Source organism: Cnephaeus nilssonii, assembly GCF_951640355.1.
Source record: "Cnephaeus nilssonii genome assembly, chromosome: X".
Lineage (NCBI taxonomy): Eukaryota > Metazoa > Chordata > Mammalia > Chiroptera > Vespertilionidae > Cnephaeus > Cnephaeus nilssonii.
The window spans coordinates 125,771,778-125,788,992 of record NC_137071.1 but is presented as its reverse complement, the minus strand read 5'-3'; the positions used below and the strand labels follow the sequence as shown (position 1 = coordinate 125,788,992).

Here is a 17,215-nt window from a genome sequence, read left to right as displayed (position 1 = left end):
ATGTATGGTGTCAGGAGGGTACTAGACTTTTCTGGGTGATCACTTTATAAGTGATATAAATTTCTAATCACTATGTTGTAAACCTGAAACTAATATAATATTGTATGTCATCTATAGCTAAAAAATAAAAATTAAAATATTTCTAAAACAAAATCTATAGGAAATACAAAGGTAGAAAAAAGAAGAAACAAAATATGACACTCCTTCAGCTGATGACAGATTTGATAATCAAAAACTAAGATAATGGAAAAATCTAAATTTATTCATACACTAAAAAAAGACTATTTTTAAGGGCTCATTGAACATTTTTTAAATTGACAATATATTAAGCTAAAAAGTGGAAGTAGTACAGAGTACAGTATCTAATCACAATACAGCAACACTCAAAATCTATAATAATAAAAGTGTAATATGCTAATTATACCGGACAGCCAAATGACCTTCCAGATGTCATTCTGGAAGACCTGGATGAAGCCACCATGGCGGGGGCTGAGGCAGAGGTGGTTAGGGGCGATCAGGCAGGCAGGCAGAGTGGTTAGGGGTGACCAGGTTGCAGGCTGAGGGACCCCTCCCCCTCCTGCTCCCCCCCCATGAATGAATAGGCAGGCAGAGTGGTTAGGGGCATCAGACAGGCAGGCAGTGGCAGTTAGGGGCAATCAGGCAGGCAAGAGAGTGGGTAGGGGCAATCAGACAGGCAGGCAGAGTGGTTAGGGGTGATCAGGCAGGCAGGCAGGCAGGCAGATGAGTGGTCCCGATTGCGAGAGGGATGTCCAACTACCAGTTTAAGCCCAATCCCACAGGGGTCCTGGATTTCGAGAGGGTGCAGGCAAGGCTGAGGGACCCCCCCTCCCGTGCCCCCCCCCATGAATGAATTTCATGCACCAGGCCTCTAGTTAATAACAAAAATGAAAAATAAAAGGGAAAACATTCTCCAGGCTAGTAAAAGAGGAGATCTAATCTGAAACTATACAATATGTAGAAAATAACAACAATGAAAATATTAGAAGCTAGAGAATATAGTTGATTAAAACAGTGGTAAAAGGAAAAATTGTAGCCTTAAATACTTATAGCAATACATAAGAATAAATTAAAATAAATGAATTAAGCATTCAACAAAAGAAGTTAAGAAAACCACCACAAAAATAGACCTAAGGAAAGCAGAAAGAAAACTAATGGTACCAATTAATACACTACAAAATAAATGATAGTGCAAATAATTAAAGCTAAAAGCTAATTCTTTAAAAGAAAATTAAAATAAGACAGATAAGCCACTTGCAAATCTAATTTTAAAACCCAAGTGCACAAAATGAGAAGAATGAGAATATCTAAACCCGCCAGTTACCATAGAAGAACATTGATAAATTTGACCAAAAATAAAAAGCACACTCACATGGTCTTGTGTTAATTCTAACCTTCAAGAAACAAACAACCCCAATACTATTTATTTTTCTAGACTCTGGAATCTAGAGAATAGAGGGATAAGAAAAGAATCTTGCACAGTGTCAATACCAAAACCCCAAAACTAGAAAATACATAAAGGAAAACTAGAGACCATTCTCATATAAGAATACTAATGTATATTTTTGCATTTAAAAACACAAATATTAGGACATCAGTACATATAAGGAATTTATTAATAAACTACCAGCATATACTAAAGGCACATTCTTTAAAAATTCTTTCTGAGAAGAGTGCATGATCCAAAAAGCTGGAAACCACTTGGAGAAGTTTTTTAAAATACAAATTCATGAGCCTCAGTTCTCGAAATGGGAACTTAGTACCTCTGGTGGGGGTTCAGGAATCCGTATTTTTAACAACTGGCTCAAGGGATTCTAATACAAGTGGCTCAGGGACCATATTATATAGAAATAAAGGGCCAGGATAAAAAAGGATGTATGAGTGTTGTGGTTTAGCAGTGGAGGTTTGAGGGCAGATTTATTTGTTCCAATTAGATTGGTTTCCAGTCTATACAGCCTGTCTTCCACCCCTCACACACACATTTCTACCTTCTATCCCTGTCTTTCTCCCCCTTCCCCATCTTTATCTCTAATCTTGACCTGATAAAATTCATGCAGTGACAACATCTCCAAAGGCCTCATTTGGGCCAATGTCCTATAGTTGCGGCGAGGATAACCCAGGTTTGTGAGAGTAATCAAATTTACCACTCTCTTCTCTTACTAGCCAGGGTACAAGATAAGCAATAGAGCAGAGCGGAAAGAACACATTGTCAGAAAGGCTTGAGTCTAAATTCCAGGAAAATTTTGAAATCTGGCTGTATAACCCTAAAGCTGTACAACCTTGATCAAAGTATTTAATTTACCTCAGTTTTAGTAAAATATCTATCTTACAAAGCTGTTGTGAGGGAGGATAAACTATATAAAAAGGACCTAGCAACAGAGAACAGACTGATGGCTGTCAGAGGGTAAGGGGTTTGGGAGGCTGGGTGAAAAGGTGAAGGAATTAAGCAAAAAAAAAAAAAAGCCTCATGGACACAAACAACCTTATAGTGATTACTAAAGGGAAAGAACAGTGGGGGGAGAAAGAAGAGGGTATAGGGGGTATAAATGGTGATGGAAGGAGACTTGACTTTGTGTGGTAAACACACAATACAGCATACAGATGATGTATTATAGAATTGTACATCTAAAACCTATATGATTTTATTAACCAACTAGAGGCCTGGTGCATGAAATTCGTGCATGGGGGGGCGGTCCCTTAGCCCAGCCTGCACCCTCTCCAATCCAGGACCCCTCAGAGGATGTCTGACTGACAGTTTAGGCCCTCTCGCAATCCAGGACCGCTGGCTCCTAACCGCTCACTTGCCTGCCAGCCTGATCGCCCCTAACTGCCCTCTCCTGCCAGCCTGATCGCCCCTAACCACCTCTGCCTCAGTCCCCACCACTGTAGCTTTGTCTGGAAGGATGTCTGGAAGATGTCTGGTCTAATTAGCATATTACCCTTTTATTAGTATAGATGTCACCCTCAATAAATTCAATTTTAAAAATAAAATAAAAAGGACCTAGCAATGATGCTGGGTACATGAAAGGTGATTAATAAGTGAAAGGACTATGTTTATTGTTAGAGTGAAGTCTTTTACTCAGGGCACTGCATATGGTTGTATAAGTTGTTCAGTGTACAACCTTCACTGCTATATGCTTTAGCCTTGTTCCTTGTTCCCATCAAGGAAGCTGGACTATACCCCCTATGGTTAATGTTCAGACCTGTTTAATAGCCAAGAGATCAGAAAACCTTGGGTCTCATCTCAGCCACATGGCTGCCTAGCCAGGAAGCCCTAGCTAACTAAGGATTTTAACATTGGTCTCATTTACTCACTCATCCCATCTATTAAAAAGGAAAGATAATAAAAGACAAGCTTAAGAGCAGAGATAAGATCAGAAGGACTACGTATTCTAAGTTGTCTTGTTTAGGTACTAATCACTGTCAGTCTTACAGAATTTACCCATGGGTAGCCAACTCCAGAATCAGCTGGAAGAAAAGAGCATGCCTTCTAGGAACGTTTGGTGCACTGATTCATGGTACTGTGGCCCTATCTGGAGGCACTGGGCTCTAGCAAGGCAATCTGGAAGTTACTATTCTCCACATCAATTCTGATTTTAAAAGCACTGCCTTCCCATTTACACAACTTATTTAAGGCCAGCCTGAGCCTTGCAGAGTCACTTATATCAGTGGAACAGAGTACACAGGACTTCAGGAAGGGGAAGAACGGCCTTCAATATGATCAGCTGAGCCAATGTGTATACAAGTCATTGCAAGCTCTCATTGAATATTACACTGTGCAAGGAGCAAAACCAACATAGCCCTTGCCTTCCTGGCACTAATATTTGAAGCAAACTGGTGAACAGAAGGCTTCCATTGAAGTGTGTCAGGCTCAAGCTGATATTTGCCTCCAGAGGTACTATTTTCAAAGGGCTCAAGGCTCCTATGTACACAGAAATCTACAACTCCATTTTGGAACCAAGTGGAGGATTCTTCCCTGAAGTGGAGGACAAGGAGCTTTATTAAGGGAAAATAACTATAGTTTCTTACTTCTTACTATGCGTTAGGCACTATTGTAGGCACTTCCATGTATACATTTCTATTAATCTTCACAGCAACCCCATGCAATGGTTTTCATTATTGCCAGTTTGTAGAAGAGGATCCTGAAGCTTAGAAAGGATATATCATTTTACCAACTAATAAGAAGTAGTAGTGCCCAGACTGACACTTGCCTTATTTTCCTCCATGGGGCAATCTCATTGGAGCAAGGACTCGTGGGGAGGGGCAAAGAGTACTTGCACTACATTCATCCCCAAGTGTCCATGAAGACTTTAGTTCCTTGCTGAAGAAAGGGGAGAAAGCATGAAGGCTCAGTATGAGAAAGGGCTTTGTTGACACCAGCAAGGAGACTACATTACAAAAACAAAAGTAAATTGCCTGCCAAGTCCTGGGCTGTTCTCTTTTCCTCTTGGCACAGGTTACGAATCTTCTGATGAATAGATTTTCCCCTTTTGTTAATTTTTTTTTTTTTGCCTAATAGTAATTGAACATGAAAACCAATATTTGCAAATACTGAAAAAGCTCCTCCTTAGGCTTTTTTGAAGTTTCTTGTTTGGAAATGTTCCTTTTAAATTCCCCACAATAGCTGGGCATTCCAGGATCTCAGCAGTAAGAGTGCACAGGTCCAGCCCCTCTCCCCTTTCTCTTTCCTCAGCAGCCAAAAGATAAGACTACTCCAAGAGAAACAGCCACTCCTGGGTTATTGCTGAAGGAAATATTTGCAAGATCCAGGAAGTGGGACACAAGGAGGCTGTATGGGGAGGGGGCAAGGGCTCAGAGTTTGTTGTTACCACCCTTCTCTGCCAATAGCTTCACAGAACTTCAAGTAAGGAACAATTAGCCTGGCCAAAAAAAAAAATGCAAATAGCAGGAATCCCCTTGAGGCTTCAATAGCACCTAGGAGGCTGATGCAGTGTCCTCTGAAGAGATTAGGTAAGTCCTTGTTTTATATGTGCTGTCCTGGGAGAAGCTTAGCTTCCTCTCCCCAATGACCTCAACTTGGAATTTCAAGAAGGTCTTCCCATTAGACCCTGGATGTTATGTAGTGTCATACCCATGGTGATAAGGGATGATAATAACAATTCTTGTTTACTGCAATTCTGTCATATGTAAGGTGCAGGGCTGCACACTTGACAGACTTGACCTCGTTCAACCTTTGAGACAATCTTCTGATCTGGGTATTCTCTTTCTCGTGTAAGAAATGAGGCTCAGAAAGGTTAAATAACTGAGGGAAAACAAAGAGATTAAGTGGCCAGAAGTTACAACTAAGGTCCATCAGACTCCAATGCCCATGCTTTGGCCAGCACGAATGCTGCCTCTCCAGTGTTCTCATAACCTTCTTAAGAGATTTAATAGTAGACATTTTAGGAGACCATAACACATTGCCAAGGGGCCAAGAAGGTTTGATATCCACAAGAACAATTTAGCTGAGTATCAGGCTGGCCATGATTATTAAACCTCTTTTCTCTAATATCCAATGGTTCTGAAACTTAAGCATGCAATAGAATCACCTGGAGGGCTTATTAAAACACAGGTTGCTGGGTCCAACCCCCAGATTTTTTATTTAGTAAGTCTGGGATGAAGTGGAGAATTTTTATTTCTAACAATTTCCCAGGTGATGATGGAATTGTGGGTCCGGGATCACACTTTGAGATCCACTGCTGTAATCAGTCATTATCTATCAGGTTGCCAACTCACCAGGGTATCTTAAAAGGTATAAAGTCATTTTAAAACATGGGACAAGTGGGATAAAGATTTACAAAATAAAATATTGGGAATACTGGAGCTCCAAAAAACTCTGGGAATCCTGATACTATTTAAAGAAATGTGGTGCCCCACCATGGTTAAACAATAGACAGGCCTGGTCACGGGGGGGGGGGGGGGTGGTGGAGGGAGCAAGTTTTACAAGTTTTGTCTGTTTGAATCCTCCTGTATACAAAGCATTAATGTACTGAATTTCAAAGACCAAGAATACAATTAAATGGACTTAATACGAACATTATAAAGAACATGATTCTATCTCAGATGGTTTATAAGGCATCCTGGGTATTATGAATTATGAATGACAATTATTATTATAGAGGAGTGCTTTGGAAGGCATATGTTAAGCATTTGAGGTTTTACTGTTTTTAGAGTAACCCTAAAGATCCATGAAATGTAGTAATTGCTCAACGTGCAAAGGATATGAATTTGACTTTGCAAAGCATCACATACTGGTTTGTAGGGCAAGTCACCCAGCAAAGGAGGAAGCCTAGTCAACTGCTTGGCAGTCCCATCTCAAGTGGCTTGATGGGTCTCTATTTGCTGTCAAAGTAGATTTGTGAAGTAACCATGGTAGAGAGAAAATGTGCTTCTTTGTTAATAATGACATTGAAATGCAAACTATTATTGCTGGTGATGGAAGTGAAGAGCAATGGAAAGGTCTTAAGAAAGTGATGTTTCTGAGCCAGATAATGTTTATTGGTGGCGGTAGTGGTGAGTGGGTTCTATGTTGTAGTGGTGATGATAAATTTGGAGGTTCACTCACAAAGATCTGATGATATACCCCCTTAGAAATGTCAAGGTTTTCACAGATTTAGATAAGCAAAAGTACTGGTTGATGGAGAATTCTAGCAAACCAAATTCTATCGAACAGTGAGATCAAGCATGTCTAGTAAGTAACATTGTTATTGGTATGGGGATTTTTCCAAAGTCCTTGATGTTAAACTTCCCAGGACTAAATCAAATCATTGTGGGTTGCCTCTTCCTCCGATTTTCTTTTTTTTTTATTATAAATTCCAGCTAACTTGACATGTATCCAGAGAACACCATGTGCATTCAACTCCAGCTATTTACATTTTACTAGTTGCCTTTCTAATTTTCTTTGTGTAAGGCTACTATCAGATTCAACATGTGATTTAGGATTTAGCCTTTTTTGGTTAATGAGATTACAAATACCCATTTCTGTGCATGACCCAGTATTTGTATACCTGCCACTGTTAATGGCTGTTTTCTAGTCCACCAGGATGATATATTAAATAGGTAAATCTTTTCATGATTATAAATAGCACTACTATAATACATTTATTATAATTTATTATAATCTTTAAGCAAATTACTTTTCCTTTTTGTGTTACTTCCTTGGGGGTATGCTAGGTCAAAGAGTATGAGCAGTTTTGTAACCCTTGTCACATATTTCTAGATTGCCCTCTAGGAAACTTAACCAATTTATACTACTCCCAGAAACATATATGTTTCCTCACATCTTGCCAATAAAGGGTTTTATAATTTCTATTTATCATTTATTAATTTCTATTTATTAATTGTTTATAATTTAATAAGCAGGTTGTGATACCTTGAAGCTGTTTTTATTTGCTTTTCTTTAAATGCTTGAGAGGTTGTACTTTTCCATGCAGTGATTTTACTGCCTTTATTTCCTCATGTGTAAATTGCCTATTCATTTTCTTCACCCTTTTATGAAGCTGAATCTACAAGCTGACCTTCAATATCTGTATCCATTCTTTATATTTTTTGGACAGTTAACTGTTATCAGTGATACTGACCCCAGACAATTTCCTCATTCTGTTGTTTAGCTTTTTATTACATTTTTGTACAAAGTTTCCCCCCTAACTTTTATATATTTGAAACCATCCATCTTGTCTCTGACATTATCCTCCATTTAAAACAGACACCAATTTACCTTCCATTCATAACTGAAATAAATATGCTATTCTACTTGTCTGCTTTCTAGAATTTATTACAGAGTATTGTATGAAATATTGACCTAATTATTCTCTGAACTGATAACTAGGATTCTCAACATTTTTTTTAAAGAAAGAGTGATTACTTTCTCTAGTTAAGGGTTGCTTCCATTGTGCTCTATATTCTTAGAATAGCTTGAATCTGTTCCTAGAATCTCCCTTTTTTAAAATTTCATTGACTTTTTTTTCAACCCTCTATCATATGGTTTTGATAATTGTCACTTTATGACCGGCTTTAAAATCTGATAGGGTAAATCTACTATCATTACCTTTTTAAATAAATGTATTATTTGGTATGCTTGCCCACTTATTCTTCCAGATAAATTTCACGATTAATTTGACAAGTTCTATAAAGTATCCCATAGTGACTCTAATAGGTAGTTTATTACATCTATATATGTATTCACTTAGGGAGTATTGCAATCACGATTATAATTTTTCCAAACTGAAGCAGAGTATAGTTATGCATTTATTCATGTCTTTATTTCTCCCATTAAGAGTTTTATAATTTTCCTTGAATAAGCTCTGTGTTCCCAGGTATTAATTTAATACCAAAGTATTTAAATTCACTTTTTCATGCCTTTGACAAATCCTTCCATACCTCTGAAGGTTGCATTCTTCTTAGGTGGCAAAGTCTTCCTAAAAAATTTACTCTTCCTATGAAATGAAATTCAACTCTGAATTATTCATTTTCTTTCATTCAATCAGCACATAGGAAATGTGTTCTGGATATTCCACACTCTGCTCATGATGTGGTATGACAAAGGGAAGGAAGAGAGTCAGATCTAGGCTAAGAATTAAAAAAAAACTTGGGTAATAGTTTTGTCATGTACTTGTTATATAATCTCAGAAGTAATGGGTTCTGGGGTCAGATACCTGTTTGACCTTGGGCAAGTGACTTTATAAGTTTCCTCATTTTTATTTTTTTAAGTCATTTTTAAAGTGGGTCAATAAATGGTAACTATCTCACAGGGTAATGATAAATAATAATGAAATAATTTCTGTGAAATGCTTAGAATAGTGCCTGACAGTTAATAAATGTTAACTATTATATTTTTGTTATTGTTGTTAATAATAGTATAATACTTTTCCTGAGTTTCATCTCCCTTCTATTCTCAGTCAAATGGGAACAATAATGCTTAACCACAGAAGCACATGGATTGTTGTGAGGATTAACTGTGGCCATGTTCATAAGAACACCCTACATATTCTAAAGGTTTGTTCAAAATGGAAAGGATCACAGGAGGCAATCATAGGTACAGAAACAAAAATAGATAATCCATAAAATACTTTCTTTTGGGTTTTCAATACATCACACGTATGTGGCTATTTCTCCCAGCAGATCTACTCACTAATTTTTTCCCTCCTGCTAATTTTAAAATGCGTTTGAATTCTCTGCACACAAAATAAATAACAGTGGAGGGAGACAACCAAGAATGTAACTACATGGAATTAAAATTTGTTGTAGGCTTCCAGGAAAAGAGGGTGGCTTAAGAATATACATTTAATTTTCCCACCTACACTCATCCTTCCTGTTGTGACAGAAATGACATAAAAAATGTTAAAATGTGTATATGTTGTGTGAAGGAGTAGAAACTCCATCAGGATTTCACCTCTTAAATGTTATCTCTGCCCTTGAACTTTCCTAGGCCTTACTCATCTTCCCTCAGTTTATAAACTGTGAATCTGCCTCCTCCATCTTCAGTATCAATACTCCTTCCCTTTCCACTGACCTCTCCTTTCTATTCTTAAACTAAAACCAGTTTCCCAAATCCTGACCAACCCTTCATTTAAACCAATGGTTCTCATAGTTAGCTTTTCAAATCCCAATTGCCTGGAAGGCTTGTTAAAGCACAGATCACAGGGCAATATCCCAGTTTCTGATTAGAAAGAGGCGTGAAAATTTGCATTTCTAACCAGTTTTTAGGTGATACTTAGGTTGCTGGTCTTAGGGCCACATTTTAAGAACCACTACCTTAAAGCCTATTGCCCCCTCATCTATCATCCAATTTACTCCTACCTACCCCTAGCTAACTCCTTTATAAAGACACTAGAGGCCTGGTGCATGAAATTTGTGCACAGGTAGGGTCCCTAGGCCTGGCTAGTGTTCAGGGCCGATCAGGGCCTTCCAGCTGCTGGCCGGGGCCTTCCTTCACTCTGCACTGCCCCCTGGTGGTCAGTGCACATCATAGCAAGCGATCAAATACCTGGTCTCCCAGTCGAACTCCTGAGGGGACACTTTGCATCTTAGCCTTTTATATATATAGATTTTTAATGTTTAAGTGTTTTTTGAAACATTCTTCTTTTAAAGTATTTTTCAAGTCTCACAGTAACACTAACACACAATCAATGTATTAAAATTAATGAAAAGAAACAGAAAACACTTCTACATTGCTGGAGGAAATGTAAAATGGTATGGCTGCATTGGAAAACAGTGAGGCAGTTCCTCAAAAAGTCAACAGAATTGCCATATGGTTGAGAAATTCCACTCCTAAGTATATTCCCAAGAGAACTGAAAACATATGTCCACACAGAAATTTGTATATCAATGGTTATAGCAGCATTATTCACAACAGCTAAAAAGTAGAAAGAACCCAAATGTCTACTAATGGATGAATAGATAAATAAAATGTGGTATATCCATTCAGTAGAATATTACTCGGCAAGAAGGAAGGAAATACTGATACATGCTACAACATGATGAACTGCTAAAGCATGATAACTGAAAGAAGCCAGACCCAAAAGCCCACATATTATATGATTCCATTTACATGAAATGTCCAGTATAAATCCATAGAGACAGAAAATAGATTAGCGATTGCTTGAAATTGAAGGTGGGAATGAAGAATAACTGGAAATGGGCACAAGGGATCTTTTTAAATTGGATTGTGGTGATGACTGCACCACATTGTAAATTTACTAAAACTTATGGAAGCATACACTTAAAACAGATGAATTTATGATACATAAAGCTGTGTGCACTTCTCCTCCATGCATCTCCCTTACAGATTATCATGTCATCTATTTCCTAAGTTTGCTAATTTGAAGGTCACTTGTGGTTCCAAACTGTCAAAGCCAGTAGCAGTGCTCTCCTTATCCTTGGTGATGGTACTCTGGCATACTTCTCCTTCTACCACTCCAGCTGCTTGCCCATTCAATATTGTTTGCTGGTTCTTCTTTCTCATACTACCCTCTGCTGGGTGATCCACAAGCATCCTTCAAAGAATCCATTTGTCTCCATCTCTAACTTCAAATTCAACATATGCCAATTCAAACTTATCATCTCCACTAAACCAGCTCCCCTTCTCACCTGCCCCAGCTATGTTAATAACTTTCTCCAAGTCATCAGGCTTTGGAGTTATTTTTTTACTTATCTCCTTTCTTTCCCAAATTCCAATCACCAAGTTTGCTCTACTTTTCTCTGAAAAGGTGTCACATATTTGTGAGCAAATAATCTGAACAGAACATATGAGATGAAATGCAAATATCAAATAAACACATGAAAAATTTTCAAACTAAAATAATCAAAGTAAGCAAATTAAAATTATAATAGGTATCATTTACACCTATTGCATTAGAAAAAGAAAATTTTCCATCAAGCTGGCATGGCTCAGTGCTTGAGTGTCGACCTATGAATCTGGAGATCCCAGTTCGATTCCGGTCAGGGCATCTGACCGGGTAGCAGGCTCAATCCTCAGTGTGGGGAATGTAGGAGACAGCCGATCAATTATTCTCTCTCATCACTGATGTTTCTATCTCTCTCTTCCTCTCCCTTCCTCTCTGAAATCAATAAAAATATATCTTATAAAAGAAAATTTTCCATGATGGCAAGATCTTGGGCAACTGGTATACTTGTAAATTGCTAACAGCAGTGTAAACCACCTCCTAGCAAAGCAGTCCGGTGAAATCTATCAAAAACAATTAGAATGTTCATATTCCTTCAACTAGTAATCCCAACTCTGGATAATTGTATTTAATGAAATAATTCAAAATGAGAAAAAGGTTATAGCTACAGAAATTTTTCTGCAGCATTACTTTATAATAGCAAGAAATTGGAAAAAATCTAATTATCCAACAATTTGAGAATGATTAAGGAAATTAGAGCACATTAATCTAGTGAAATATTATGCAGCCATTAAAATTTATAACATTTGAAGAAGCCTGTACAGCAAAATGAAAAATTGTTTGCTTAGTGGGGAAAAACAAAGCAGGACACACAAAATCACATCTACAGAGTTATTTAATCAAGCCAAAAAAATATCTATATCTATAGATAAAAGCTGGCATAAAAATGAAAGCAATTATGGTGTTAAGGTGGTAGCACTAAAGCTACTTTTTCTTCTGGTTTTAATTTTCTATAACATTGTTTTTCACAATAAACCAACATTTTCTCCTAAATATCACACATATTTATCTATCCCTTCTACATCACCCCTCCTTCCCAATCCAGGGCCACACTCTTTCATGCCTGGATCACTGCCCATAATTGGTCTCTTCAACCCATCTAAACTGTAAATGCTGCCAAGTTTTCTAAAGTGCTAGCTACATTTACCATGTCACTTACTTGATCTGTAACCTTCAATTGTTTGTGATCCTATCTAGTTTTTAAGGCCTACCTATCCTTGCCCGATACTTGGCTATTTGCCCTTTTTTCTGTACTTTTACTGCTGCTGCTCTTCTTCCCTTTCCTCTTCCTACACCTCATTATCACATCCAACATTTAATTGGGGTTTATGGTGCCAAGTTGTGTTCTAAATGCTTTACATATATTAACTCATGTATTAATCCTCACAATAATCACATGAGGTAGGTACTTTTAACCCATATTAGAAATAAGGAAACTGATGAAGCAGGGAGGGAGGGTAGAGGAGAGAGAGAGAGAGAGAGAGAGAGAGAGAGAGAGAGAGAGAGAGACTTCCTAAGCCACCTTAACACAGCTAGAGAATGGAAGACACTGAATTTGAACCCAGGCCAACTGACTCCAAGGACAGAACCCTTAACCAACAGGGCTTATTCCTCCCACACAGCCTGCTTAGTCTCTCTTCTGATCCTTTCCTCCTGAAGGTCCCAACCTTCAGTGTTCTTATTGTCCAATAAACTCAAGGCACAATAATATTTATCATGTGTTGTCCCCTTACAGTGTCCCAGGTGTTTCTTTTTTAAAATTTCTTTATTGATTAAGGTATTACATATATGACCTTATCTTGTTTAAACGTGTCTCTGACATTTCATCTTATAGCAACTCGCCTGAGTAAGCAACACTTAGCTTGTCCCTTTAGTACCTGTGAGACATTCAGTAAATTACTCAGTACCAGTATGTCTGAACCTCAGATTTTTTTCTGAGTCAATATTCTCAAAGTGTGATCCCAGGACCAGCTGCATCAGCATCACCTGGGGAGCTTGTAAGAAATGCACATTTTGAGCCCCACTGCACACCTACTGAATCACACTCGCTGGAGGTGAGATTTGTCTATCTCTAGTTTAACAGGCCTTTCAGGTGTTTCTAATGCATACTCAAGTTCGAGAACCATCACCCTAGCTAAAATAATTACCTACCTAACAGAGTTTTGGGGAAAATAAAACATAACATAATATGTGTATTTTAGCTTGTGGTATGTGGGTTGTTTTGCAAATGGTACTTAATTATTACTGCTACTTAACTCTGTGTGGGTTAGTCTTTCTTGCTCAAGCTGTGGGTGGGCAGGCTTTATGCTTCTTGCTGCTCTTTAATATTTCCCTGCTTGTGTAGAAGAAGGCAGTACCTACACTACGTTTTAAATAAAGTTCTTACTTCATTGGCTGATTGGTAACAGAACCATTTTTGGAGAAGCACCATATGCTAGTACAGCAGGTTCTTGATCACTTTGTTCAATGGCATCTTGTTATGAAGTTATAAAGTTGATTAGAAAAAAAAAAGATTCCCAGCCAGGGCCACTATCTGTATGGAGTTCACAAATTCTTCCTATATCTGTGTAGGTTTTCTCCGGGGACTCCAGTTTCCTCCCACATCCCAAAGATGGATATGTGAGGTGAATTAGCATGTCTACATTGTCCCCGTCTGAGTGAGTGTGAGTCTATGTGTGTGAGTGGCCCTACAATAGAAAGGTGTCCTGTCCAGGGTGGGCTCCCACCTTGTTCCCTGAGCTGCCAAGATCAACTCTGGCCACCTGTAACCCTGAACTGCAATAGGTGAGTTGGAAAAGAAGTGACTTTTTATTAATATTTTTAAATGTATGTATAGCTCACATTTATTTCAATGGTGAATATTAGAAGTGTTTTGGGTCTTCATTTAGAAATTTGGTGATGATTTTGTGACCAAAAAATGCCATAGGTATTTAATTCTCGTTTATATCAATTAGCCTATGGTAAAATTGGTCTCATTGCGTCGTTTCACTTAAATTTGCAGTTTCCAAAAACCAATTGGTGACATTAAGTGAAGACTTACTGTGGAGTGTCTCTGAAGTAAGACTGCCTGGATCTAGTCAGCTTACTATATGTGGAACTTTAGGCAAATGAATTTATCTGTGTGGGCTTCAGTTTCTTCTCTCAGGCAAATGGGGAGATTAACAGTACCTACCCCTTAAGGTTATAGTGATAAATAATTTTTTTGAATGGTGCCCAAGTAGAGAACTTTTAGTTAACATTAGAGATTTTAGTTAAAATTATTATTTTTGTGACATTTTACCCGTTCAGTGGTGAAGGCTCTGTTTCTTTATTTGGCAAGCAAATGACAACACCACTCAGCAACTTCTCTGTGCTTGTCATAGAGTAAATCTATGACCAAGGCCTGGTCTCCTCTCTTGGTTTTTCAGCCTAATATGGGAAACTCTGCAGATCCACTAGACTGAAACAAATTCTCAAAGGACATGGTACAACCCAGTTCACAGTGAGGAATCAGGACCAGTCATAGAATCCCATAGTATCCCCATCCAGGTCAGACCGCAGAGGCATGATGCTGAGTGATCAGTTTGAAGAGTTCTTTAGGGATCTCAATTGAAGCAGTTATGATGGAAAATGCATGAACTTTGGGGTCAAACTTGGGTCTGAATCCTGTTTCTATCACTTATACTAGGTGCATGACCTCAGCTATGTTATATAACCTCTCTGGACCTCATCTATAGTATAAAATGAGCTGTTGTGGAGAATTAATGAGATCATGGGTGTAAAAACATCCAGCCCAGTGATTAATAATTAGTAGATAATCAATAAATGTTGGGTTCCTTCTTTTTTCCATTGCCAACCAGAAAACTGATAGGTTACCCAGACTTTAGAACCAAAAGAAAGCCAAAATTTTTCCTGACTACAACAACAAATCACAGGGGATAATGTAGACCCCCAAGAAAGAACCCCAGTGGTCAGGAGACCCCGATTCTAGTCCTCACCTTTAGTGTCCGCTCCCTAAGAGCCCCTTCAGAGACAAGGCTGACAGCCTTCTTCCCTATGCCACATTCATTCCTACAGTTTGAGTTAAAGAATCACTATAATTTAGGAGCTTCTTGTACAATTAGGCCTGGAGAAGAACTGACTGAAAGAGTATATCAAGGAATTTCACAAAGGAGAGAGTCCAGCCAGGCTGATGTAGAGCAACACCGAGAAGGTAACTGTCACTCCTTATGTTCACCTATGACTGGTAGGCTCATCTCTGGGGAACATGAGTGCTGGGTACCATACTCCCACAGTACAGGAGCACACTCTCCATTCTGGGCATTTTTCCCCTTAAGGGCTTTGCCCAAACAACTCTTTTTCCTCTAGCCCAAGCCATATATGCCATTTGTAAAAATTCTCCTTCTTTCGGGAATTTTAATCTATTGTTAGCATGATCTGCCCTTGGACTTTTAAAAATATATATATTTTTTCTTTATTTCAGAGAGGAAGGGAGGAGAGAGAGATAGAAACATCAATGATGAGATAGAATCATTGATCAGCTGCCTCCTGCACACCCCACACTGGGGATCGAGCCTGCAACCAAGGCATGTGCTCTGACTGGGAATTGAACCGTTATCTCCTGGTTCATAGGTCGACACTCAACCACTGAGCCATTCTGGCCGGGCTGCCCTTGGACTTTTAATGGGCAGACCTTAAGTTCTCAACAAGCCCTATAAAAATAAAGGTGGCAGAACCCAAGAAACAAGTACCTCCAACAACTCTGAGACAAAGGCACAGCAGTAGCAAGACAGCCTTACCTCCTCTCTTCTCCCTCCAACTGCCTAGTGACCACTGGAGAGGTAGGCATAATTTATGCCTTCTCATGTATTTCAGCATGGTCTGGTCCCATATGTTCTTGTGCCTGGGAAGGCCTGCCTCAGGTCCTTAAGATGATGGGCACAACGTTCCACAATCCTGCCTGACCACTGTGTATTACAAAAGGACCTAGCAATCAGTTTGGTCTGTAGCCCAGCTGTCTGGGGACAGGCTGGATGACACCTATGTAAACTCCAAACCAGGTTCCTCCAAGAAAACTGAGCAAACAGAAGACCTTACCATTTCTATAGAAACCTCAGAGGTAGCAACTCACCCCAACACCCTGAGCAGCCACTTACCTCCCTGACTGGCTGGTCTTCCTGTTTCCTGTTACTGGTTTCCATTTGTCCCCAGGAAATTCCTGCAAAGCAAAATTCTGATAAGTTAGAGAGCTCTGAGCAGTCAGGTATCTAGATGGCCTCAAAAATGCAAAGAGTTCAGAAACTTGTCCCTGGCCAGGTCCCCCAGATGGTTTCTTCTACTCTCCCATGCAGGTAGAGAAATACGTACCTGGAGGGCTGCCTTTCTATCAGGAGGCCTGCTGAGCTGCTGGGAGCATGCAGAGACCAAGAGAGCACTTAGGGATCTTGACAGTGTAGTCTAGAAACTCAGTGTTTCCCTCTCTTTCTCCACTCCCCTCCCAAACCACGTTAAAAACCAGTTTAGCATGTTTGCTGTTTGCTCTGGCTCTTGTAAAGAAGGCATTTTTGTTTGTTCTGCCTGGTGAACCTGCTCTCTCCCTTTGACTCTACCAACATAGAAAGCATCTTCTCAGAAGCCCTGGCCCTTGAGGGAGCTTTGAGGCCTAAATTAGCTCTTGCTGCTGCAACCCTTTCCCAGAGTGAGGCAGAGGAAGATCATGCATTCCAGCACACTGCAAGGGTCCTTCCTCCTCCCAGGTCCGCTGGCAGGGGATGAGGTGGGCTTACCTCGGGGGAGCCTGAGTGCTGGGTGCCATGTTCCCCACTTTACAGGAGTACATTCTTCACCCTGTGCATTTTTTTCCTGAAGGGCTTTGCCAAAACAACTCTGTCCCCTCTCCACGTGTGCCATTTGTAAAAATGTCCCTACCTTCCAAGTCTAGCTCCAAACCTAATACAAATTTGCCTTTGACATTCTCCCTGGTTTTGCTTTCAGTACCTTCTATCTGGCAACCCAGAGCTTAGCCCAATGGGAAT

The 17,215-nt window shown here is 39.3% G+C and overlaps 1 protein-coding gene across 5 annotated transcripts in view; it reads right to left on the bottom strand.

Moving 5' to 3' along the window:
• Positions 1-17,215, bottom strand: part of SHROOM4 (shroom family member 4) — a 203,370-nt gene that overhangs the window by 19,965 nt on the left and 166,190 nt on the right. For all 5 annotated transcript variants that reach the window (XM_079765046.1, XM_079765045.1, XM_079765049.1 and 2 more), the window contains one exon: positions 16,337-16,398. In XM_079765046.1, the coding sequence (XP_079621172.1) occupies positions 16,337-16,398 (62 nt within the window). The remainder of the gene's footprint in view (positions 1-16,336; positions 16,399-17,215) is intronic.